Source organism: Periophthalmus magnuspinnatus, chromosome 4 (assembly GCF_009829125.3).
Source record: "Periophthalmus magnuspinnatus isolate fPerMag1 chromosome 4, fPerMag1.2.pri, whole genome shotgun sequence".
NCBI classification, from domain to species: Eukaryota; Metazoa; Chordata; class Actinopteri; order Gobiiformes; family Gobiidae; genus Periophthalmus; species Periophthalmus magnuspinnatus.
Genome location: NC_047129.1, coordinates 34,963,449 through 34,989,361, shown reverse-complemented (window position 1 = coordinate 34,989,361; position 25,913 = coordinate 34,963,449). Strand labels below are relative to the sequence as shown.

At 46.8% G+C, this 25,913-nt stretch overlaps 1 protein-coding gene across 1 annotated transcript in view; it reads right to left on the bottom strand.

Annotated features, from left to right (window-relative positions):
• The window catches only part of LOC117369975 (myomegalin-like), a 45,538-nt gene that overhangs the window by 9,373 nt on the left and 10,252 nt on the right, over window positions 1-25,913 (bottom strand). Inside the window, exons 5-25 of the mRNA XM_055221186.1 lie at window positions 25,456-25,567; window positions 24,491-24,564; window positions 23,926-24,019; window positions 23,215-23,250; window positions 21,106-21,243; window positions 20,366-20,485; window positions 18,618-18,692; window positions 18,020-18,208; window positions 16,934-17,065; window positions 16,813-16,845; window positions 15,041-15,178; window positions 14,721-14,900; window positions 13,870-14,061; window positions 13,332-13,541; window positions 13,049-13,160; window positions 10,583-10,769; window positions 6,724-6,892; window positions 6,613-6,646; window positions 6,291-6,365; window positions 5,489-5,855; window positions 4,612-4,844 (exon numbers count right to left, since the gene is read on the bottom strand). Coding sequence (XP_055077161.1) covers window positions 4,612-4,844; window positions 5,489-5,855; window positions 6,291-6,365; window positions 6,613-6,646; window positions 6,724-6,892; window positions 10,583-10,769; window positions 13,049-13,160; window positions 13,332-13,541; window positions 13,870-14,061; window positions 14,721-14,900; window positions 15,041-15,178; window positions 16,813-16,845; window positions 16,934-17,065; window positions 18,020-18,208; window positions 18,618-18,692; window positions 20,366-20,485; window positions 21,106-21,243; window positions 23,215-23,250; window positions 23,926-24,019; window positions 24,491-24,564; window positions 25,456-25,567 — 2,900 coding nt within the window. The remainder of the gene's footprint in view (window positions 1-4,611; window positions 4,845-5,488; window positions 5,856-6,290; window positions 6,366-6,612; window positions 6,647-6,723; window positions 6,893-10,582; window positions 10,770-13,048; window positions 13,161-13,331; window positions 13,542-13,869; window positions 14,062-14,720; window positions 14,901-15,040; window positions 15,179-16,812; window positions 16,846-16,933; window positions 17,066-18,019; window positions 18,209-18,617; window positions 18,693-20,365; window positions 20,486-21,105; window positions 21,244-23,214; window positions 23,251-23,925; window positions 24,020-24,490; window positions 24,565-25,455; window positions 25,568-25,913) is intronic.

Here is a 25,913-nt window from a genome sequence, read left to right as displayed (position 1 = left end):
AGTAGTAGTAGTAGCAGTAGCAGTAGCAGTACTACTCCCATACATTCCTGCTTCTGAATAGTACAGACGCAAACCTTGGTCGCTCCTGCTGCTTCCTTCTTTACTCTTTTTTTTTTTTCTTTCTTTTTAATTTTAAGTAAACCAAGACTTTTAAATCATTTTTACATTTTTAACTAAATTTCTGACAAGTCAGCGACATGTCCGGGGGAAGAAACAAAAGGAATTCTTTCTGCAAACGCTGTCGGAACAATCAACAACAAATGAATGAGCTACAAGCAGGATATTTTATTTAGAATCTGAAAAAGGACTTCACCGAACGCTCCCTGTGACTTCCAGGGGTCAGCAGCCTACAGTTACTTTCAGAGAAGAGAGTGAAAAAACTGCTACTTTAAACTTAGTGATACGGTGTCTTTTCCAAAACTTTGTAAAGATAAGAATGCCAAGCCAATGCAAGTGATAAGAGACAATGCTAATATAGTTACATCACCCAAAATTCAACTGACAAACAGATTTTTACCACTGTCACAGACTGATGTTGATGTTAATATACAAACAGAAAATGGGTTTTTGTCACAAAACAAGAGCAATGAAGTTAACAAAAGAGCAGCGGCAGACAGGCGGTCTGTGCCAAACGTCAAGGTCAGAGATACGCTGCTGTTTGGAGACGGTGCTATCAGAGATGTGACTCACAGAGGAATCCAAACTTGCTCGTACCCCAGTCACACTGTCTCTGAGATTACAAAACTCCTGCCAAATGTGTTGTCAACATACCAAGGAGCTAAACAGCTGATTGTGCACGTGGTGCAGTTGACACCAGATTGGAACAGAGTGAAATCTTGAAAAAGCATTTCATTATATTGTTTGAGAAGCTTGATAAAGTGGAGGTTAAGACATTGATCAGTGGACCTCCTCCCAGCACAGACAGAAGGAAGATGAACAAATTTATCCGAACTGTTGAACACATGGCTGTTCCAACGTGTGTGCAGTCAGAGGACTTTGATCTATTCTGGGAACAAGGGAAATGGCCCTGCCCTGAGCAGAGGTGGAGTGACAGTACTGACGGAGAACCTCCTCCACGCTCTGAGGCACCGGCCTGGACAGGGTCCTGGCCCAGTGAGAGAAAAGAGGAATGAGAGAAGCATTCCTGCTGCACCAACCAGAGACCGAGCCAATGTGTCAGCACCACCAGCAGCACAACCATCTCCCCCAGAGAACAAGTCAGCAGCACCACCACCCTCCCAAGTGAAGGATTCATCTCCAGCGTCACTTCCCCCTGGGCCCTCGTCACAGGCCTTGAACCTGTCTGTGACAGCCCCAGCAGAGGTTTCAATCACAGCAGCACCCACCAGCCCTGGGTCCTCTTTGCTACATCTACTCCCTCTAGGGACTCGTCACTCTGCTTTTTCTCCCCACCTTCACCCATGGCCCTTCGCAACCATCTAAAAAGCCTCATCAGATCAGGAATTAAGATACCCCCCACAGTTCTGGCATCAACTATGCTGAACACTTCCGCGTACCCACTTATCCCACCTCGTCTTTCACTTAAACTCTCCCCTGCTCCGCCTCCTCGACCCTCACCTGGTCCTTCACCCAAATTCCCCCCAGCTCGTCCTTCCCTGCCCTCGCCCAGAGCTGTCATCACCGAGAGCTAGGACACACAGGGCCTCTGCTGTCTCAGGACACACAGGGCCTCTGCTGTCTCAGGACACACAGGGCCTCTGCTGTCTCAGGACACACAGTCATGATAAAGATAATATCAGACTGAGGCCTGTGATGGAGCTATATCTATATCTACAGTTACACCACGTAGACTGATTAACAGAAGGACAGACTGTCCAATCAGAGACATTTAGTTCACATTCCCTGTAAGACGATAACATCCAGTCCTACTGAAACTAATCTGAAACTTGCTGTGCTCAATGTCAGATCTTTATGTAACAAGTCCTTTTTAATTATTTTATTTATTTTTTTAACCTTGACTTTATGTTTTTAACTGAAACATGGCTCGACAAAAACAGGTAATGCAATTCAAGTGGATTCAACTCCACCCAACTTCAAATTTGAATGTAAACAAAATAGGTGGTGTGTGTGCATTTTTTTTTAGAGATATTTTAATTTTTTATTTAGTTACTCACAGATTGTCATTTGGAGTGTTTTAATCTTTTGAGTATGTTTCATTTAAAATGGAGCTAAAACAATCCCCCTCCATCCTCTTAGTCATATACAAACCTCCTCAGCACTGTCTGAGTTTTATTGATGATTTTACTGAGATGCTTTCAATCGTATGCACAGACTTTGATGGTTTAGTCATTACAGGTGATTTTAATGTACATGTGGATAATGTGTTTGACAGAAACGCTAAAGAGCAAGAGTTCTGTCCTTGAAACCTTTGGTCTGACTCAGCGTGTCAGCGAGCCACAACAGAGGACACACTCTGGACCTGCTCATTACAAAAGGAGTAAATATTTCAAATGTCAATGTGGTGGATGTTGCTCTGATCATTTCTGTGTCTTTTTTGACCTGTCTGTTATTCCCAAACTGGCGGCTGGTCCTGCAGTTGTTCAAGGAGACACATAAATGATAAAACAGGTGCACTGTTCATGGAAATGATTCACTTTGAAAATGCCTCATGTTCTAATGTTGATGATTTGTTGAACTCTGTGACTCTGAGTGTTTTGAATGTTCTGGACACCATTGCCCCGATGAAGGTTAAAATGGTTAAAAATAAGCAGAAAGCTCCATGGAGGAATGATGACTCAGGGCACAGAAAAGGGAGGAGGGCCGAGCGGGAATGGAGCAAGTCAAAGCTCCAGGTTCAATATGAGATTTACAGAGAAAAGATGCACATGCACAACCACAGTTTATGTAGAACAAGGGAGAGGGATTTTTCTGACATTATTAGAAGTTGTAGTAATAACTCTTGTGTCCTGTTGCAACAGTAAACAGATTAACAAACCCTCCAGCTCAGCTGCTGTTAGAACTAATTTCCACATCTAAGTGCAATGAGTTTGCAGTATTGTTTAATGACAAGGTTCAGGGCATTAAAAATGCCATCAATTCCACATCGCAAATAACAACCCAGCACCACCGAGACACTTAGAGCTGACTCACTCTGCACCTGTAACTGACAAAACTGTCCCAGAGATGGTCACCAGTCTGATTTGAGCTACATGCTGTCTCTGTGTATTACCCACGAGACAGCAACTGTGCTCCACAGTTTCCTGTCACCGCTTGTTTGCATAGTTAACATGACATTAATCTGGAACATTCCCAAGAGCTTTGAAAACTGCGGTTATCAAGTCTCTCCTAAAGAAGAGCAGTCTTGATGTCACAATATTGTGTGTCAGTAATTGATGTTACAATTACTGACCAATCTCAAATCTGCCGTTTTTAGGCAAAGTCCTCGAAAAAGGTGTTTACCAACAGCTTATTAACTTTCTCCAAATAAACAACTCCTGTGATGTTTTCAGGTTTTAGACCCACCACAGACTGAGATGCTCTTATCAAGGACAAATGACGTCCGCCTGAACACTGATGCAGGCAAAGTCTCAGTGCTGATCCTGTTAAATCTGAGTGCTGCCTTTGACACTGTGGATCATGGGATCCTCTTACAGAGACTAGAGGACTGGGAGGGCATCTGTGGTACTGCACTAAACTGGTTCAAGTCCTATTTAGAAAACAGGGAGTACTTTGATGAAATTGGAAAATGTGTCGGATAAAATGTCCCTGACCTGTGGGGTGCCCCAGGGGTCAGTCCTGGGACCCCTGTTGTTCAGTCTCTACATGCTGCTGTTAGGACAGTTAATACACAACAATAATGTGTCACACACAACTCTGCAGACGAGTCAGATCTATGTCTCACTGGAGCAGGTGAATATGGACCAGTGGATTCACTGCATCAACAGATCAGTGTGTGGAGGAAAAACAACTTTCTCCAGATAAACTCAGACAAGACTCAAGTCACAGAAACATAAAGTGTCACCTCCAGTCTCTCTCTCTAAAACCTTCAACTTCAAATCTAGAGGTAATAATGGACTCAGACTTGAACTTTAACAGCCACATGAGCCACATGAACCATGTCACAATCTGAGGACTTCAGGGATCGGACTCCTGCTGGTCCCAGTGTCATGACTAAACATGCTGAATCAGTGTTTCAGTTTTATGAAATTAAAACCTGGAACATTCTTCCTGAAGATGTGAGACAGGCCTCTACTTTGACAATGTTTAAATCCAGGCTCAAAACAGTTCTGTTCAGCTGTGCAGACGACTGAAAGGTTTTTATTCTGCTTCTTCTGTTTTAATGTTAATTTTATGATGATTATTTGTGACTATTTATGTTTGATTTGTGTGATTTTAATGTCCTTCCTCTTCTGTAAAGCACTTTGAATTACTTTGTGTACGAATTGTGCTATACAAATAAACTTGCCTTGTCTGACCTTGCCTAGTAGTAGAAGTATTGCAGTAATACTACAGTATTATCAGTAGTAGCAGTAGCAATAGTAGTAGTAGTAGTGCAATAATATTACAGTAGTAGCAGTAGTAGCACACTAGTGGCAGTGGTAGTGTGTACTACACCACTACTGCCACTATTGTGTAGTATTTTGTACTGACTAAGGCTGATCTTGTGGCTCAGTCGATCCAGGACTTCGTGGGCCTCCTGCAGATGTTGGCGAAGTTTCTGACCCAGACTGTAGTCTGGTTCTCTGGAGGTCAGCAGAGACTCCAGACCTTTCAGCTGTTCACCCAGACTCTGGACCAGGATCTGGACCAGACCCCGAGACTCTCTAAGGACCTGCCGCAGGTGAGACAGCTCCCGAGCCTGAAGATGGACCAGCCCGAGATACCTGTGGAGAGAGGTCAGAGGTCACCCTGAGCATCCTCTGCTCCTCTTTTCTGCTCCTCTGTTCATCTGACCCTCTCTTTTGCTCTTCTGCTCCTCTGCCCCTCTGCATCTCTCCTCTGCTCCTCTGACCCTCTCCTCTGCTCCTCTGACAGTCTCCTCTGCTCTTTGTCTCTTCTGCTCCTCTGCTTCTCTGACCCTCTCCTCTGCTTCTCTGACCCTCTCCTCTGCTCCTCTGACCGTCTCCTCTGCTCCTCTGACTCTCTCCTCTGCTCCTCTGACCGTCTCCTCTGCTCTTTGGCTCTTCTGCTCCTCTGCTTCTCTGACCCTCTCCTCTGCTCCTCTGACCGTCTCCTCTGCTCCTCTGACTCTCTCCTCTGCTCCTCTGACCGTCTCCTCTGCTCTTTGGCTCTTCTGCTTCTCTGACCCTCTCCTCTGCTCCTCTGCTTCTCTAACCCTCTCCTCTGCTCCTCTGCTCCTCTGACCCTCTCGTCTGCTCCTCTGACCCTCTCCTCTGCTCCTCTGACCCTCTCCTCTGCTCCTCTGCTTCTCTAACCCTCTCCTCTGCTCCTCTGCTCCTCTGACCCTCTCGTCTGCTCCTCTGACCCTCTCCTCTGCTCTTTGGCTCTTCTGCTCCTCAGTTCTTACCCAGTTTTGCTCTTCTCCTCATTCTCAGCCCTGTGTTCAGTCTTGATCTGGTCTTCGAGGGACTGCACGCGGTTCAGCAGGTTCGCGAGGTCCAGATCTATGTGGGGTCCAGCCTCAGACTTGGCTGAGGTTTGGAGTCTCTGGACCTGGAACTTAGACCGGTTCAGCTCAGCCTTCAGGTGTTGCACGAGCCTCTGCAGCTCCTGTACCTCTCTGGGTCTGCGGGGAGTGCTGTGGTCTGGACTTAGAGTTGGGGTCTGGTTATGATCCTGGTCCATGTCTTGGTCCTGGTCTTTGTCCAGATCTTGGGGATTCCACCAGTTTGAGCCGTGGTCCAAAGACAGACACATCTCCAGGTCATCGAACTCTGAAACAAAGGACAATTTAACAAAGACTGGACCAGACCTGGACCAGACCTGGACCAGACCTGGACCAGACCTGGACCAGACCTGGACCAGACCTGGACCAGACCTGGACCCAGTCTGGTTCTGGACTGTTTCAGGTCTGGTTCTGATCTGGTTCTGGTCTACCACAGGTCTGGTTTTAGACTAGCTCAGGTCTGGTCCAGGTCTGGTCCAGGTCTGGTCCAGGTCTGGTCCAGGTCTGGTCCAGGTCTGGTCCAGGTCTGGTTGTGGACTGGTTCAGGTCTGGTCCAGGTCTAGTCCACTAGTTGTGATTGTAGTATTTTTAGTACTCATAGTATTCATAGTACTTGTAGTAGTTCTAATATTTATAGTATTCATAGTACTTGTAGTACTCATAGCATTTGTAGTATTCATAGCACTTGTAGTATTTGTAGTACCTGGGCTGCTCGTGTCCCTCTCGGCCTCCGTCTCACTTTTCTCACATGTCTCATATCCCAGATCCACAGCTCCACCTGCAGGACACAGAGGGCAGTGACAGTGACAGACAAAGACAGACAGGGGACCGATAGGGACCGACAGGGACCGACAGGGACTGACGGAACAGAGACAGACAAGGACAGACAGGGGAGCAACAGGGACAGATAGGGGACAGACAGGGGACAGACAGGAGACTGACAGGGACCGACAGGGACGCACAGGGACACACAGGGGACAAACAGGGACAGACAGGTGACAGACAGGGACACACAGGTGACTCACGGTGTCGAGGAGAGTCCTGGGGCATCGTCATGTTCTGACAAACACAGAATGACACAAATGTTACAATAATAATAATATTATTATTATGGAGCTGATGGTTTCATCACTCACCTGTGCAAGGTCAAAGGTCAGCTCTGAATCCCAGGCCTCCCATTGGTCAGACTCTTCCACAGTCCGTGTCCCTTGCCCCTCTTGCTGCTGTGACATCACTTCCTCTCGCTGTGACATCACTTCCTGTCTCAGTTCCTGGTTCTGGGTCCTCAGGTCTAAAAGGGCTTTTCTGTAAAACACACCGGCAGAGTGGTTAGCGCTGTCATTCCCCAGTTTGAGTCATGCAAGTCGTGAGTGTATCATTATTTTCATGATTTTACTCAGAAACATTTACACGTTGTGTCAGTTAAACATTAGTTCAATTCAGTTTCAATCCAATTTATTTTTATATAGCCCAAAATCCCAGCAGCAATTGCCTCGTAGGTTTGAATATGAGAATTGATTTAACTAAGAGAAAGTTAGAAACTCAACAAGAGAAACAGACAAGCAAACTAATCAACAGAAAACAAGCAAAAGCAGAAGTGTCCCCTGTCTTAGACCCTCTTTCTCAGCAAGGGAAAACAAAAAAAAAAAACAGTGGGAAAAAGAGAAACCTGGAGGAGAAGCACCATGAAGGAGAGATCCACTCCCATGGACAGACAGCTGCAGATGTGTCCAGGACTAATGCGAATCCATTTGCAGATGGAGTTGTGCTTAATTTAAGTGAAATGGAGTTTGTAAATAAAGTTTGATGAGGTTTATTTTGATAAAGACTGAAATATGAGCTTCAGATCAGAGCCTCCATGTTTGCTCTCATCCGTTTGCTCTATGAGAGCATTCACACATAGGCTGTGTCTCAATTCGCCAAATGCACCCTTCAAGGGTCCTTACGAAGTACTCTTCAATCAGAATCAGAATCAGAATCAGAATCACTTTTATTGATCCCCGAAGGGAAATTCTCTTAGTTACAAGATGCCACAACCACAGGATAGAATTTAAGAATAAGAATAAAAAGTCATTTAAATAAGAATAAAATTTGTGCAATAAGAATAAAGTGTCAGTGTTAAACAAAATAAATAAATAGATCATCTCACAAAATCACACACTATTTACATCTATGTACAAAGTGGAATATTGGAGTATTGAAGTGTTTGGTTAGAGAACGGAGTTTAACAGTTTGATGGCGACAGGCAGGAAAGATTTCCTGTGTCTCTCAGTGGAGCAGCGTGGCAGTAACAGTCTGTGGCTGAACGAGTTCAAAAGTGTAGTTTCAAGGTTCCGGTCGAGAATCTGCCCTCCTCAGTGTAGCCTCCATCTTGCTGAAGTGGGACAGGCCCACACCACGGACCGCACTTCCACCGCTGTCTTTGAGCGTACGATACGCACATTATGTACGTTATTTTTAATGATTTATTATTTAATAGAAAAAAAGTCAAGATGTCGTCGTCACAGCCGTTTCTTTCTGTTTAGATTGAATATCAATAGGCAAATATAACGTTCGAGGTGATTTTTTTTACTCAATTGTAGCTACTTCATAACTTAAACAAAATATACCTTGTGAAAACGTAATAACAGAGACAGAGGTAGCAATATAATTTTCACATTCATAGTCTATAAACCAGAGAACACTGATAAGTTGTACATATAGTGGGATATTGCAGTTTAACATTCGATATTTTGGCCAGTTGCTACACCACTTTACTAACAGTAGAGGGCACTGTTTCCCTTCTATGCCGTGCCAGTTCTTTTCATCTGATTATTATAAGGTATTTTCTATCAGTGCAGCTACATCAAGCTAGTATCTTGACTTACTAACAGGAAGGTAAATGACACGTGTCATCTGACTGTGTCTTAGACACTCAGATGAATAGTTGGGCAGATCTGTAGAGCACCACCTGGTGGAGAGTTGGATCCATTGGCAGAGGAGGAAGGACAGAGCTAGCAGATCCAAGTTTACTGTGGGGGTCTGTTGGGAACATCTGGTGGAGCCCTCTGTCAGTGGAGTCTTCAACTCACACCTCCGGGAGAGTTTCTTCCTGATCCCAGGGGAGGTTGGTGACATGGATTCAGAGTGGGCCATGTTCTCTGCCTCTATCGTCGATACAGCTGCTTGTAGCTGTGGTCGTAAGGTCTGCAGTGCTTGTCGGTGGCAAACACCGAACCCAGTGGTGGACACCATCAGGTTGAAGTAGGAGTCCTATCAGGCCCTGTTGGCTTGTGGGACTGCTTGAGCCACAACCCGTGCAGTCACAGAGGCAAAAACTTGGGGTTGGGAGGAGTTTGGGGAGGCCATGGAGGAGGACTATTGGTCGGCCTCGACTGGGGACGTTGTTGGACAAGTCTTCAGAGGAGGAAGCAGAGACTGAGGATGTGGAGGTGGACTCATCCACCACCCTGACTGAAGTCAATGAGGTGGTTAAAGCTCAGTGGCTCCAGGATGAGATCTGTCCTGAGTATCTTTGGTCTCTGGATGTTGTGGGTCTTGGCTGAGACATCTCTGCAATATCGTGTAGCAGGCGGGGACAGTACCTCTGGACTGGCAGACCAGGGTGATGGTCACTCTGTTTAAGAAGGGGGACCGGAGGGTGTGGTCCAACTATAGGGGTCTCACACTCCTCAGCCTTCCTGGTAAGGTCTATTCCAGGGAATGGAGAGGAGAATTCGAACGATAGTCGAACCTCGGATTCACTGGACTAGCTCTATAATCTCCATTGGGTGTTCAAGGGCTCATGAGAGTTTGCCAAACCAGTCCACATGTGCTTTGTGGATCTGTAGCAGCCATTCAACCGTGTCCCTTGTGGTGCCCTCTTGGAGGACCTACAGGAGTATGGGGTCCGGGGCCCTTTGCTAAGGGTGTCCGGACAGCCCTTAGCAGTAGGATCTGTGTTCGCATTGTCGGGAGTAAGTCAAACCAGTTCCAAGTGCATGTTGGACTCCTCCAGAGCTGCCTTTTGTCACCGGATTGTTTTTATGGACAGAATTTACAGGTACAGCCAGGGACTGGAGGGGAACCAGTTTGGGAACCACAGGATCTGCAGTTGCAGATTATGTTGTCCTGATGCTTCTTTGAGCCAGGACCTGCAGCACTGGGGCAGGTTTGCAGCCGAGTGTGAAGCAGCCGGGATGAGAATCAGCTCCTCTAAACCCGAGGTCATGGTTCTGGAACCGGAAAAAGGTGGTACCCTCTGCAGGTGGGTGGTGAGTCCTTAACTCATGTGGAGGAGTTCAAGTTTTAAGTCAAATCATGCAGTCTTGTTCACAAGTGAGGGGAGGATGGAGCGTAAGATTGACAGTTGGATCGTTGCAGCATCTGCAGTGATGCGGTCACTGTATCAGTCTGTTGTGGTGAAGAAGGAGTCGAAAGGCAAAGCTTTCGATTTACCGGTCAATCTACATTCTTGCCCTCACCAATGGTCATGAACTTTGGGTAATGACAGAAAGGACAAGATTGCAAATACAAGGGGAGGCATTCTGGGCATGTCCCACCAGAAGCAGACCCCTGAGAAGACCCACAGCTGGCCTGGGAACGCCTGGTCGCGAAGAAGCTAGAGGACGTGTCTTTGTTGAGGGAAGTCTGGGAGTCCCTGTTTAGACTGCTGCTCCCATGACCCGGTCGCGGACACGCGAAAGACAAATGATATTATTATTATTATTATGAATTCATTCATTTTTACTATTCACTATAAACCAAATATTCTGTGTTCTTAATAAAGATTGAACTGGATATTACATGTAGTTTGTTCATGTGTTTTGTCGTAGAAAGTGACCGTGTTTGTGCAGAAGCTGGGTATGATCAATTCTGGGTATGATCCTGGTCTGGACTCTCAGATCTAGGTATGATCTTGGTCTGGATCCTCAATTTTGGGTATGATCCTGGTCTGGATACTTTGATCTGGGTATGATCTTGAGCTGGACGCTCAGATCTGGCTGTGAGTCTTACCTGATCTGGGACAGTGAGGAGAAGCCGGTCTTGTGGACTTGGGTCTTGAGTTCGTGCAGTTCTCGGTCAACGGCTTTTTTCTGCTGCAGGAGCTGGTCCAACACACACAGCTCCTGAGGCCCTCTCTGAGGCCCTCTCAGCGGTCCACTGTTCTCATGAGGGCCCCTGGTTTCCACAGCCTCCTCGTCTAAGGGCATAACAGAAAGACTCTTAAACATTTGATTCATACACTATTTATACATTTTTAAACATTAGAGGGTTTGGGGTGAGGGGTTAGGATTAGATGTGAGGGTTTAGGGGATGAGGGGTTAGGGTTTAGGGTTGAGGGATTAGGGGTGAGGGTTTAAGGGTGAGGGGTTAACATTTAGGGGTAGGGTTTAGAGGTTGGGGTTTAGGGGTGTGGGGTTAGGATTTAGGGGTAGGGTTTAGGGATGAGTAGTGAGGGTTTATGGGTGTGGGTTAGGATTTAGGGGTAGGGTTTAGGGATTAGTAGTGAGGGTTTATGGGTGAAGGGTTAGGGTTTAGGGTTGAGGGGTTAGAGGTGAGGGGTTAGGGTTTAGGGGTGATGAGTTAGAATTAGGGGTGAGGGTTTAGGGATGTGGGGTTAGGATTTAGGGGTAGGGTTTAGGGATGAGGCATGAGGGTTTAGGGGTGAGGGGTTAGGATTTAGGGGTAGGGTTTAGGGATGAGGCATGAGGGTTTAGGGGTGAGGAGTTAGGATTTAGGGGTAGGGTTTAGGGATGAGGGGTTAGAGTTTAGGGGTTGGGGTTTACTTGTGTAGGGTTAGGATTTAGGGGTTAGAGTTTAGGGATGAGGGTTTAGGGGTGTGGGGTTAGGATTTGGGGTAGGGTTTAGGGATGAGGGGTTAGAATTTAGGGGTAGGGTTTAGGGATGAGGAGTTAGGGGTGAGGGGTTAGAATTTAGGGGTTGGGGTTTAGGGGTGTAGGGTTAGGATTTAGGGGTTAGGGTTTAGGGATGAGGGTTTAGGGTTTAAGGGGGAGGGGTTAGGATTTAGGGGTAGGGTTTAGAGATGAGGGTGTAGGGGTGTGGGGTTAGGATTTAGGGGTAGGGTTTAGGGATGAGGCATGAGGGTTTAGGGGTGTGGGGTTAGGATTCAGGGGTAGGGTTAGGATTTAGGGGTTAGGGTTTAGGGATGAGGGTTTAGGGGTGAGGGTGTAGGGGTGTAGGGTTAGGATTTAGGTTTAGGGATGAGGCGTGAGAGTTTAGGGGTGAGGGGTTAGGGTTTAGGGGTGAGGGGTTAGGGGTGAGGATTTACGGGTGATGAATTAGGATTGGGTGAGGGTTTAGGGGTGATGCTTTAGGGATGAGGGTTGAGGGATCAGGGTTTAGGGTTGAAAGATTAAGGGTGAGGGTTTAGGGGTGAAGGGTCAGGGTTTAGAGATGAGAGTTTAGGGGTGATGAGTTAGGATTAGGGGTAAGGGTTTAGGGGTGAGGGTTTGGGGGAGAGGGATTAGGGTCAGGGGTGAGAATTTAGGAGTGAGGGATTAGGGTTGAGGGATTAGAGTTTAGGGGTGAGGGACCAGAATACCAGAGTCTCTTCAGCGGATGCTGCTGCCCTCTGCAGCTTTTATCTCCCCTCAGGTCTCTGAGATTTGGTTTAGATCCTCGTTTAACTCGTATAAAGGGTTAGTTAATTACCCCTTAGAAATGGTTTGTTATGGCGTGGTCTCTGGGCAGTCACAAGAGCACCCCCTGCAGTCTGAGCAAGGCATTGGACTCTTTAAACCCTGTCCCTGTGTGACTCTGCCCCCTGGTGGTGAGATCTAGATTTGAACTCCTGAGGATTCCTCAAGACAAACAAATGAGTGAATATAGTGAGTTTAGATAAACATATAAGAAACTTTTGCGTCCAGTACTTAACCCTAACCCCTCACGCCTAACCTTTAACCTCTAACCCCTAACCCCTCTCCTCTACACAGACATTTAACCCATCAGTGTTATCTCCTCAGAGGCAGAGGGCAGATCAGGGGTCATTTGTTCAGGGTGAGGCTGAGTGGGTTATTTTTATGTGAGCCTAGTGGTTGTCTGGGGTATTGCAGGTATTGTGTTATTGTGTCTGAGCCAGGACCTTCTCTGGTCTTCTGTCAATTTCAACCTCCCATTATGCAGAGCCAAGTCTCCTCCACTCACTACAGATTTATTTATTAAACACATAGATAAATATAATTTTATATTATTAGGTGACAGTGGTTTAAGTCGTTATGAGTGTATTGTGCAGGCAGTGAGTTAGACACAGCAAAGATTTCCCAGAATGCACCACAGCCTCCAGTTAGTTCCATTAAAGCAGCAAACTTTATTAACCACCACCAAAGTCACATGACCATCTTATCAAAGTCACATGACCATCTCATCAAAGTCACATGACCATCTCACACACTGAAAATCAAATATCTGGAGTTTTACTCAGTATTTGATTTTTTAGACTTCACAGAGAGAATCCCACACCTCCAGACACAGGGGCCCCCTCTTCAGACGCCAAACCCAAAATGAGGCTTCGATCTGGTTCACAGTCTGCACGAAGCCTGCCTCTCAGCCTCTGGAGCTCCGACACTAGCTCCTGCAAAAACAAAGCCTGGCTCAGTCTGGTTCAGACCTGGTTTAGTCCTGGTTCAAATTCCTTTTTAGTCCTGATTTAGAGCTGGGTTGGTCCTGGTTTAGACCCGGTTTGGTCCTGGTTTGGTCCCTGTTTAATCCTGGTTTAGTCCTGGTTTCGTCCTGGACTATTTACCTTTACAAGGCGGTTTTTGTCCTCCAAGTCTTGTTGGGCTTGGTGTTGGTGTTCCTGAGTCTTCTTCAACTGCTCCTTCAGAATCCAGACCTGATCCTGGACCTGATCTTGGTTCTGGTCCAGGTTTAGTCCATAACTCAGCTGAGTGCGGAGCTCTTTTATGGTGTCGCTTTGCTCCTTTAAGAGCTCAAGGAAATGAGGAGACGAGTCCTGAGGAGGCAAGGAAGCAAGTGAGGAAGAAAGAACTGACCAGAACTGAACCAGATCTAAACCAGGGCTGAACCAGGACTGAACCAGGACTAAACCAAGACTAAACCAGGACTCAGCCAGAACTAGAACAGGACTAAACCAGGTCTAAACCAGGACTAAACCAGGACTAAACCAGGACTAAACCAGGACTCAGCCAGAACTAGAACAGGACTAAACCAGGTCTAAACCAGGACTGACCCAGGACTGAACCAGGTCTAAACCAGGACTGTACCAGTTCTAAACCCCAACTATACCAGGATTAAACCAGAACTAAACCACGTCTAAATACCTGGATGTACTGGTCCCTTTGGTCGATGGTCTGGGTCAGTTCATGGACCTGGTCTTGCTGGTCCTGGATCTGTCTTGCCCGCTGTGACATCACTTCCTGTAAGAGGTGGTCTTTGAGTTGAAGGCGGAGCTTGAGCTGCTGCATGACATCATCAGGAAGCAGAGGATTGTGGGAAAGAATTGAGCGTAGGTCCTGATGAACAGCAACATTAGTTCAGTAAAGCTTTAACATGAAACATTGAACTGGAAAAACATGACTTTTGAATAAGCATTTTATTCAGAACCACAGACTGTATAAAGAAGTGTTTTGAGAGTGTGATGTCACCACAGCATTCAACTCCACATGAAGCTCATGAGGCTAGCAGTTATAGCGGCTAATCTAAGTCTCATATTTGGATTTTTGACGGCAAGTATCATAGTAACCAAAGAGCCAATCAGGAGGGAGGCTGTCAAAGGTAACGCCACTTCCTGCACCGCTGGTTTTGTAGGGAGAAGGCACTTAGCAACGCTGTCGATTAATGCTGCTAACGTTAGCAGGAGCGACCTCTGGGAAAAGGCGCTTGATTGGTGTGTTATTAATGTTCATATCTTGATTTACAGACACAATAGTGAAAATACAACCTCAGGATCATGTAGAGGGTTAATACGAACATTTAAGACCAAAATGAGTCTGACAGCAGCAGGGACAGAGAGTGACTTTTTACACAGAAAAAGAATTGGAGCCAGAGTTGAAAGAGCCGGAAGTGCGTTCATGATCACTTCCTGTTTGGAACCTGACGGCTAGCAGGTTAGTTTTGTACATTTATATATACAGTCTGTGGTCTGAAGTCTGGTCTCTTATCGGGACGTCACCTGCACTTCCTGATCCCGCTCCTGCAGAACGTCCTGAAGACTTCGGATCACAGAGTCCCTCTCAGACAGAGACCGGTTCAGCTGAGACTGGACAAGGCTTTCATTTAGTCCGGACTTTCTCAGACTCTCTCTGAGCTGCTCCACCTGCAGACTCTGCCCCCGGAGCAATACCTCCAGGGACTGGAGAGGACCAGGGTTAGACCGGGACTAGAACAGGACTAAAGCGGGACTAAACCAGGACTAAACCAGGACTACACCAAGACTGAACTAGGACTAAACCAGTCCTAAACCAGGTCTAGACCAGGTCTACAAGGTCTTACCCTAATGGTCTCCTGGTTGCTGAGCAGGAGTTGTCTCTGAGTTTGGAGGTCTTGGTTTTTGTCCTTCAGCAGCTCCTGTAGCTGAGGATCCTGCTCCTTAGGCCAAGCCAGAGTCCAGGTCCGGTTCAACAAGACCCTCTGGAATAGAAACCAGGGTTAGTCCTGGTTGAGTCCTGGTTTAGTCCTGGTTTAGTCCTGGTTCAGTCCTGGTTCAGTCCTGGCTTAATCCTGGTTCAGTCCTCATTTAGTCCTTGCTCAGTCCTGGTTTAGTCCTGGTTTAGTCCTAGTTTAGAACTGGTTCAGTACTGGTTCAGTTCTGGTCGAGTCCTAGTTCAGTCCTGGTTCAGTTCTGGTTCGGTCCCGATTTAGTTCTCCTTTGGTCCTGGTTTGGTCCTGATTCAGTCCTGCCTTAGTCCTGGCTTAATCCTGGGTTGGTCCCGGTTTGGTCCCAATTCAGTTCTGGTTCAGTCCTGGTTCAGTCCTGGTTTAATCCAGGTTTAATCCTGGTTTAGTCCTGTTTTGGTCCTGGTTTAGTTTTGTTTTCTTCACCTCTAGCTCTTGCTCTTGGTCTTACAGAATGCGTCTTAGTTTTTGGCCCTGGGAGTCCTGTGGAGTCCTGGTCTAGGGAGTCCTGGTCTGAAGAGACCTGCTCTGTGGAGTCCTGAAGGTCTGTGGAGTCCTGAAGGTCTGTGGAGTCCTTGTCTGTAGAGTCCTGGTCTGTGGAGTCATGAAGGTCTGTGGAGTCCCGGTCTGTGGAGTCCCGGTCTGTAGAGTCCTGGTCTGTGGAGTCATGAAGGTCTGTGGAGTCCCGGTCTGTGGAGTCCCGGTCTGTAGAGTCCTGGTCTGTGGAGTCATGAAGGTCTGTGGAGTCCCGGTCTGTAGAGTCCCGGTCTGTGGAGTCATGAAGGTCTGTGGAGTCCCGGTCTGTGGAGTCCTGGTCTGTGGAGTTATGAAGGTCTGTGGAGTCCCGGTCTGTAGAGTCCCGGTCTGTAGAGTCCTGGTCTGTGGAGTCCTGGCCTGTGGAGTCCTGGCCTGTGGAGTCCTGGCCTGTGGAGTCCTGGCCTGTGGAGTCCTGGCCTGTGGAGTCCTGGCCTGTGGAGTCATGAAAGTCTGTGGAGTCCTGGTTTGTGGAGTCCTGGCCTGTGGAGTCATGAAGGTCTGTGGAGTCATGGTCTGTAGAGTCCTAGTCTGTGGAGTCCTGGTTTGTGGAGTCATGAAGGTATGTGGAGTCCTGGTCTGTAGAGTCCCGGTCTGTAGAGTCCTAGTCTGTGGAGTCCTGGTTTGTGGAGTCCTGGTCTGTAGAGTTCTAGTCTGTGGAGTCCTAGTCTGTGGAGTCCTGGTCTTTAGAGTCCTAGTCTGTGGAGTGGTCTGTGGAGTCCTGAAGGTCTGTGGAGTCCCAGTCTGTGGAGTCCCAGTCTGTGGAGTCCCAGTCTGTGGAGTCCTGGTCTTTAGAGTCCTAGTCTGTGGAGTCCTGGTTTGTGGAGTCCTGGTCTGTAGAGTCCTAGTCTGTGGAGTCCTAGTCTGTGGAGTCCTGGTCTTTAGAGTCCTAGTCTGTGGAGTCCTGGTTTGTGGAGTCCTGGTCTGTAGAGTCCTAGTCTGTGGAGTCCTAGTCTGTGGAGTCCTGGTCTTTAGAGTCCTAGTCTGTGGAGTGGTCTGTGGAGTCCTGAAGGTCTGTGGAGTCCCAGTCTGTGGAGTCCCAGTCTGTGGAGTCCCAGTCTGTGGAGTCCCAGTCTGTGGAGTTCTGAATGTCTGTGGAGTCCTAGTCTGTAGACCTGGCCTGTGGAGTCATGAAGGTCTCTGTTGTCCTGCAAAAACACAAAAGATATTTAACTGTCTATACTAATTTTTCTTTTTTGTTGAATTGAATTTGAATTCTGATTTTCCCTCATGTACCTGGACCACTTGCTTGTTGCAGCTAAGCCTCTCCTCCTTTAAAATCTGATTACGATCCTGGTTCAGTTTTTGGACCTGCTCCTGTTGATCCTTGAGACAAGTTCGGGTCTGATCCAGTTCCTGCTGCAGCTCCTTCAAAATAAAACACATCAGAAGAAATAAACAACAGCAGTTCCTACAAAATAAGATGTGCCGTGTTGTTTTACCTCAGAGCATTTATGTACATTTTTATGAGCATTGTCTGTAAAGAACAGAATTCATTTTCAATTCATTTTATTTTTGTAACGCCCAAAATCACAACAGTTGTCTCGAGGGGCATTCATGTTTTGGTTGATGGGGGAAACCGGAGTACCCGGAGGAAACCCATCCAGACACGAGGAGAAACATGAAAAACTCCACACAGAAAGGCCTGGTGACCCGGGGATCAACCAAACCTTCTGCTGTGAGACATGAGCCACTCAGCCACCGAGATATACACACAAGAAGAGGGAATCTGACCCACAACTTGACTCCACAGGAAGCTCCTCCAGGCTAGCACTTATAGCGACTAATCTGGAGCCCAGTTTCATATTTGGAATTCTAACCACAAGTATCCTAGCAACCAAAGAGCCAATCAGGACAAGGCAGCTGAAGGTAACGCCGGTTTAGCAGGAAACAGGTTCTGAGCAACACTGTCAATAAAACCTGACCAGGACTAGACCAGGACTAGACCAGGACTAGACCAGGACTAGAGCAGGACTAGAGCAGGACTAGACCAGGACTAGACCAGGACTAAACCAGGACTAAACCAGGATTAAACCAGAACTAGACCAGGACTAGAGCAGGACTAGACCAGGACTAGAGCAGAACTAAACCAGGACTAGACCAGGACTAGACCAGGACTAAACCAGGACTAGACCAGAACTAGACCAGGACTAGACCAAGACTAGACCAAGACTAGACCAGGACTAAACCAGAACTAGACCAGGACTAGACCAGGACTAGACCAGGACTAGACCAGGACTAGACCAGGACTAAACCAGGACTAAACCAGGATTAAACCAGAACTAGACCAGGACTAGACCAGGACTAGACCAGGACTCTGACCTGGTTGTGCTGCAGTCTCTCTTTGCCCGTCTGTCGCGCTCTTCTCAGGTCGGACTCGACTCGTTCTAGCGCCACCCGCAGGTCCTTCTCGGTCTGGTCTCGGGTCTTCAAGGCACGGTGGGCAGAGTCTAAGGCCAGCTGAAGACAGAAGAGCTTTGATTGGACAGCAGCAGCATCACCTGCATTTACCTGGACCAATCAGACAAGAGAGACAGCAGTGAGGCACAGTGAGCGTCCAATAAGAATGAGTTATTTCAGAGAAGGAAAGTGACGCAAGTCTAAAGGGTTATATATATATATATATATATATATATATATATATATATATATATATATATATATATATATATATATATATATATATATATATATATATATATATATGTAGTAACATGAGTATATATAACTTGAGTATATAACGTGTATATATAAGATGATATATATATATATATATATATATATATATATATATATATATATATATATATGTAGTAACATGAGTATATATAACTTGAGTATATAACGTGTATATATAACATGAGTATATAATTTGAGTATTTAACATGTGATCAGACCACAGACCAATCAGAGCGTTCACCTGGGCCAGGCCGGTTGTTTTCAGAGAACACAGCGCTCGGTTCTGATCCTCAACAACTCGAAGCAAATCTGCCGCCTGTGACCCAAGAGAAAGAAAAGTCCTGGTTTAGTCCTGTTTGAGTCCTGGTTTAGTCCTGGTCTAGACCTGGTTTAGTCCTGGTTTAGTCCTGGTTTAGTCCTGGTCTAGACCTGGTCTAGACCTGGTCTAGACCTGGTTTAGTCCTGGTTTAGTCCAGGTCTAGACCTGGTTTAGTCCTGGTCTAGACCTGGTTTAGTCCTGGTCTAGAACTGGTTTAGTCCTGGTTTAGTCCTGGTCTAGACCTGGTTTAGTCCTGGTTTAGTCCTGGTCTAGACCTGGTTTAGTCCTGGTCTAGACCTGGTTTAGTCCTGGTTTAGTCCTGGTCTAGACCTGGTTTAGTCCTGGTTTAGTCCTGGTCTAGACCTGGTTTAGTCCTGGTTTAGTCCTGGTCTAGACCTGGTTTAGTCCTGGTTTAGTCCTGGTCTAGACCTGGTTTAGTCCTGGTTTAGTCCTGGTCTAGACCTGGTTTAGTCCTGGTCTAGACCTGGTTTAGTCCTGGTTTAGTCCTGGTCTAGACCTGGTTTAGTCCTGGTCTAGACCTGGTTTAGTCCTGGTTTAGTCCTGGTCTAGACCTGGTTTAGTCCTGGTTTAGTCCTGGTCTAGACCTGGTTTAGTCCTGGTCTAGTCCTGGTTTAGTCCTGGTCTAGACCTGGTTTAGTCCTGGTCTAGACCTGGTTTAGTCCTGGTTTAGTCCTGGTCTAGACCTGGTTTAGTCCTGGTTTAGTCCTGGTTTAGTCCTGGTTTAGTCCTGGTCTAGACCTGGTTTAGTCCTGGTCTAGACCTGGTTTAGTCCTGGTTTAGTCCTGGTCTAGACCTGGTTTAGTCCTGGTTTAGTCCTGGTTTAGTCCTGGTCTAGACCTGGTTTAGTCCTGGTCTAGATCTGGTTTAGTCCTGGTTTAGTCCTGGTTTAGTCCTGGTCTAGACCTGGTTTAGTCCTGGTTTAGACCTGGTTTAGTCCTGGTTTAGACCTGGTTTAGTCCTGGTCTGGACCTGGTTTAGTCCTGGTTTAGTCCTGGTCTAGACCTGGTTTAGTCCTGGTTTAGTCCTGGTCTAGACCTGGTTTAGTCCTGGTTTAGTCCTGGTCTAGACCTGGTTTAGTCCTGGTCTAGTCCTGGTTTAGTCCTGGTCTAGACCTGGTTTAGTCCTGGTCTAGACCTGGTTTAGTCCTGGTTTAGTCCTGGTCTAGACCTGGTTTAGTCCTGGTTTAGTCCTGGTTTAGTCCTGGTTTAGTCCTGGTCTAGACCTGGTTTAGTCCTGGTCTAGACCTGGTTTAGTCCTGGTTTAGTCCTGGTCTAGACCTGGTTTAGTCCTGGTTTAGTCCTGGTTTAGTCCTGGTCTAGACCTGGTTTAGTCCTGGTCTAGATCTGGTTTAGTCCTGGTTTAGTCCTGGTTTAGTCCTGGTCTAGACCTGGTTTAGTCCTGGTCTAGACCTGGTTTAGTCCTGGTCTAGATCTGGTTTAGTCCTGGTTTAGTCCTGGTCTAGACCTGGTTTAGTCCTGGTCTAGATCTGGTTTAGTCCTGGTCTAGACCTGGTTTAGTCCTGGTTTAGACCTGGTTTAGTCCTGGTTTAGACCTGGTTTAGTCCTGGTCTAGACCTGGTTTAGTCCTGGTTTAGTCCTGGTCTAGACCTGGTTTAGTCCTGGTTTAGTCCTGGTCTAGACCTAGTTTACCTCCAGCTCTTTGGAGCACAGTGAGTCTGTCAGGTTTTGCAGGTTTCTTTCCTGATTCTGAGCTTCTTCTCGGACAGCTCTGAGTTCGACTTCCAGCTCCCCGAGACGCTTCTGCAGCATCTGCAACGCAGACAGACAGAGAGATAGACAGAGAGATAGACAGAGAGATAGACAGAGAGATAGACAGACAGACAGACAGACAGACAGACAGACAGACAGACAGACAGACAGACAGATAGATAGATAGATAGATAGATAGATAGATAGATAGATAGATAGATAGATAGATAGATAGATAGATAGATAGATAGATAGATAGATAGACAGACAGACAGACAGACAGACAGACAGACAGACAGACAGACAGACAGACAGACAGACAGACAGACAGACAGACAGACAGACAGACAGACAGACAGACAGATAGATAGATAGATAGATAGATAGATAGATAGATAGATAGCTAGATAGATAGATAGCCGCAGTAGCAGCAACAGTGGTAGTAGTAGTAGTAGTAGTAGTAGTAGTAGTAGTAGTAGTAGTAGTGTTAGTTAGTAGTTTAGTAGTAGTACTATTGATAATAGTAGTAGTAGTAGTAGTAGTAGTAGTAGTAGTGTTAGTTAGTAGTTTAGTAGTAGTACTATTGATAATAGTAGTAGTAGTAGTAGTAGTAGTAGTAGTAGTGTTAGTTAGTAGTTTAGTAGTAGTACTATTGATAATAGTAGTAGTAGTAGTGTTACCCTGTTGCGGTCCTCGCTGATTCGGATCTTCGTCTGTAGGGTCTGGACCTGGTTTTGGGCGTCCTGGAGCTGCTTCAGACATTGTTCTGAGGTGCTCTCACACTGAGTCAGCTGACCACTCTGCTCCTCCAGCACCCTCTGGACACAACCCCGGGATTAGACCTGGGCTAGTTCTGGTTTAGTCCTGGTTCAGTCCAGGTTTAGTCCTGCTTTAGTCCTGGTTTAGCACTGGGTTAGACCTAGTTTAGTCCTGGTTTAGTCCTAGTTTAGTCCTGGTTTAGCCCTGGTTCAGTCCAGGTTTAGTCCTGCTTTAGTCCTGGTTTAGCACTGGGTTAGACCTAGTTTAGTCCTGGTTTAGTCCTAGTTTAGTCCTGGTTTAGCCCTGGTTCAGTCCAGGTTTAGTCCTGGTTTAGCCCTGGGTTAGACCTAGTTTAGTCCTGGTTTAGCCCTGGGTTAGACCTAGTTTAGTCCTGGTTTAGTCCTTGTTTAGTCCTGGTTTAGCCCTGGTTTAGCCCTGGGTTAGACCTAGTTTAGTCCAGCTTTAGTCCTGGTTTAGCCCTGGGTTAGACCTAGTTTAGTCCTGGTTTAGTTATGGTTTAGTCCTTGTTTAGTCCTGGTTTAGCCCTGGATTAGCCCTGGGTTAGACCTAGTTTAGTCCTGGTTTAATACCTGTTGAAACCTAAAGGGACCACACTGAATATATTCATCGTTCCACTCGTCCTCCAGCTCCTCAAGCTCCGCCCACACCACGCTATGTGTCTGTGACCTCACTTCCTGCACTTGTGACCTCACTTCCTGCATTTGTGACCTCACTTCCTGCATTTGAAACCTCACTTCCTGTGTCTGTGACCTCATTTCTTGTGTCTCAGGTCCGGTAGTCTGCTCCCTCTGAGTCTCTTCTTTGTGATAATCTCCAAATCTTTCAAGACCCCTCGCTGTGTCTCCTGCCCGACCAGTGCTCTCCTCTGGGGTGGCCCTCTCTGTGGGGACCCCTCGCTGTGTCTCCTGCCCGACCAGTGCTCTCCTCTGGGGTGGCCCTCTCTGTGGGGACCCCTCGCTGGATCTTCTGTCTAGGACCAGTGCTCTCCTCTGGGGTGGCCCTCTCTGTGGGGACCCCTCGCTGGATCTTCTGTCTAGGACCAGTGCTCTCCTTTGGGGTGTCCCTCTCTGGCGCTTCCCTCGTTTCTCATTAAGGTTCTGGTCTGCAGTGTATCTCACGTCAGGTCCGCAGGAGGTACTCCTGTGCCCCATACCCCGGGGGACTCCACAGACCGTCTCACAGTCTGAGTCCGGGACCCTTAGCGCAGCACAGCCCCTGCACTTGCGCCATGGGGCGTGGTCCTCCTCTGACTCCGTCCACCACTCCAGCTCAGATACAGCCAGATCCTCCTCCACCAGCTGCAGGTACTTAGAGTCCAGAGGGCTCCCTGGGTCTGCTGCAGGTGCTCGTGTTTTTGTCCAGACTCAGGTCCTGGCTCTAGTCTGGACCCATGTCCTTGCGGCTCAAGTCTAGACTTGGACTCGGGGTTGTTCTTGTCATACTTCCTGCGCTCACTGTCCCTGAGCCTCTCCTTTTCCAACAGAAGCCTGTGAACTCTCTCCAGGGACAGCGCCACCACTCTGCACACCACAGTATTACAGCAGAACATTCGCTCCAAAATGAAGGCACATTTGGAACACACAAACTCGTGCACACACACGGCACCACTCCTGCATCCTCTATGTGTGTGTAAGCTCTGTGTGTGTGTAGGCTCTATGTGTGTAGCATCTTTGTAGGCTCTATGTGTGTAGGCTGTATGTGTGTGTAGCATCTGTGTGTAGGATCTATGTGTGTAGGATCTGTGTGTGTAGCATCTGTGTAGGATCTATGTGTGTAGGATCTGTGTGTGTAGCATCTGTGTAGGATCCATGTGTGTAGGCCCTCCTCACGTCATGCGGCAGTGCGCGGTCACGAGGAGTCTCGTGTTTGTCCTGATTAAAACCACGGAGCAGGTTTTATTTTTCTTCAGTTTTACAGATTCATGATAAAACCACAGTAGCTGCATAAACAAACTGTTGGACTCGGGTGTGTTTGTATGTACAGCCCACCAGGGGGCGGCAGCGTCTCACCTTCAGCTCCGAGTGGTCACTCTGTTCAGACTCGCGCTGGAAAAAACAGAAAAAAGGTTTGACTGATGTATACGTTAGAAAAAGGTTAAAAGTCATTTTTAAAATTTGTATTATTAATTATGAATGAGTCATTAATGAAACTCTCATAAATTCACTTTGATAAGTTACAGTTATATGAGACTATATATATATATATATATATATATATATATATATATATATATATATATATATATATATATATATATATATATATATATATATATATATATATATATATATATATATATATATATATATATATATATATATAATCTCACACTGGCCTGTTTGTGTCACAGAGCAGATACACTATGGTCAGACCCGGCTCGTGCCAAACTGCCTGTGGAGAAGAGGCTGAAAGGTCTTTGCCCGTTTGAGACACAGGGTTTAAAATGAAACGCAACACTGTCAACATGGATGTGTTAAATATAGATTTAACCCAGAGAACGGCCGAGCGGATCTGAAAATACACACGTGCACGAGAAGTGCACGAGAAGTGCACGTGCTCTGATCTGAGCAGCAGCTGCTCGTCTGAAGTCCAAACTGACCTACATCTGACAGTACTACGGACTACTCAGCAGTACTACTGTTTGTTTGTAATACTTTGTAGTACTCTATAGTTCTCTGTAGTACTTTCATGTATATAGTACTTGTAGTACTCTGTAGTACCTGTGGGGAGTGGAGCCTCTTCCTCAGGGCAGTGTTTAGCTCCTGAACTTTCTGCTCCAGTTTGTGTTTGTCTGTGGACAGCTCACAGATCACTCTGAAAAACAGTTTATCCGTTTGTTCAATTCTAAACATTTCAAATACATTTATGTGTTTATACATGTTTATATACACACATGTACACACACACACACACACACACATATATATATATATATATATATATATATATATATACATTCAGATGTATATCTCTATGTAGGTATATTTGTATGTGTATATGTACATGTGTATATATGTATGTGTGTATGTACGTGTGTATATATGTACATGTGTATATATATGTATGTGTGTATATATGTATGTGTATATAGATGTGTGTATGTACGTGTGTATATATGTACATGTGTATATATATGTATGTGTGTATATATGTATGTATGTGTATATGTATGTGTGTATGTACGTGTGTATATATGTACATGTGTATATATATGGATGTGTGTATGTACGTGTGTATAAATACATGTACATAGGACCAAAGGGTTAAGTCCAGTCAAAGTCAGACCTGTCCTTGTCCTCCAGAGCTTGTTTGTGAAGACGCTGCTGTGAGGTCTCACTCTGCCGCCTCTGCTCCAGCTCCTGTCACACAACAACACAACTTTAACCCTCACCTTTAACCCCGTCACCAGCCTCACCCTAAACCCCATCACCCGCCTCACCCTTTAACCCTGTCACCCGCCTCACCCTAAACCCTGTCACCCGCCTCACCCTAAACCCTGTCACCCGCCTCACCCTAAACCCTGTCACCCGCCTCACCCTAAACCCTGTGACCTGCCTCACCCTAAACCCTGTGACCTGCCTCACCCTAAAACCTGTGACCAGCCTCACCCTTAAACCCTGTGACTCACCTCACCCTAAACCCCATCACCCACCTCACCCTAAACCCTGTCACCCACCTCACCCTAAACCCTGTGACCCGCCTCACCCTTAAACCCTGTGACCCGCCTCATCCTAAACCCCGTGACCTGCCTCACCCTTAAACCCTGTCACCCGCCTCACCCTTAAACCCTGTGACCCGCCTCATCCTAAACCCCGTGACCTGCCTCACCCTTAAACCCTGTCACCCGCCTCACCCTAAACCCTGTGACCCACCTCACCCTAAACCCTGTGACCTGCCTCACCCTAAACCCTGTGACCCACCTCACCCTAAACCCTGTGACCTGCCTCACCCTAAACCCTGTCACCCGCCTCACCCTAAACCCTGTCACCCGCCTCACCTTAATCCCTGTGACCTGCCTCACCCTAAACCCTGTCACAAGCCTCACCCTTAAACCCTGTGACCCGCCTCACCCTTAAACCCTGTCACCCGCCTCACCCTAAACCCTGTGACCCGCCTCACCCTAAACCCTGTGACCCGCCTCACCCTAACCCTCTAACCGTCTGCTCCTGCTTCAGTCACACAAACATGTTTTCAGACTCTTGTCCATCGGCTTCTGTCTTGAATAAAAGTGTCCGTATAATGACCCCGACCTGCTGCAGCTGCTGGAGACGAGCTTCCAAAGACTCTTGAACCTGATTGGTGGTTTCATCGCTTTGCTGCTGCTTCTCTGGGCTCTGATTGGACAGTAGCTCTGCTGTGGAACTACAGGAAATAAAACAAAATAATACATTAATTCCATATAACAGTACGTGTGATTTATGCGTTTGCAGGTGTTGAGTTTATGTCTGTATTTTTGAAATCCCCCAGAATCTCAGGGTTCATAACTGATGTTTAGGTCTGGTTCTGCTTTAAACCTGGTTTAATTCTGGTTTAGTCCCGGTTCAGTCCTGGTTCAGTCCTGTTTTAGTTCTGGTTTAGTCCTTGTCTGGTCTCTGGTCTTGGGTCTCGGGTCTCGGGTCTCGGGTCTCGGGTCTCGGGTCTCGGGTCTGGTCTGTTTGGTCTGGTTTGGTCTGGTCTGCTTTGGTCTGGTCTGGTCTGGTTCGTGGTT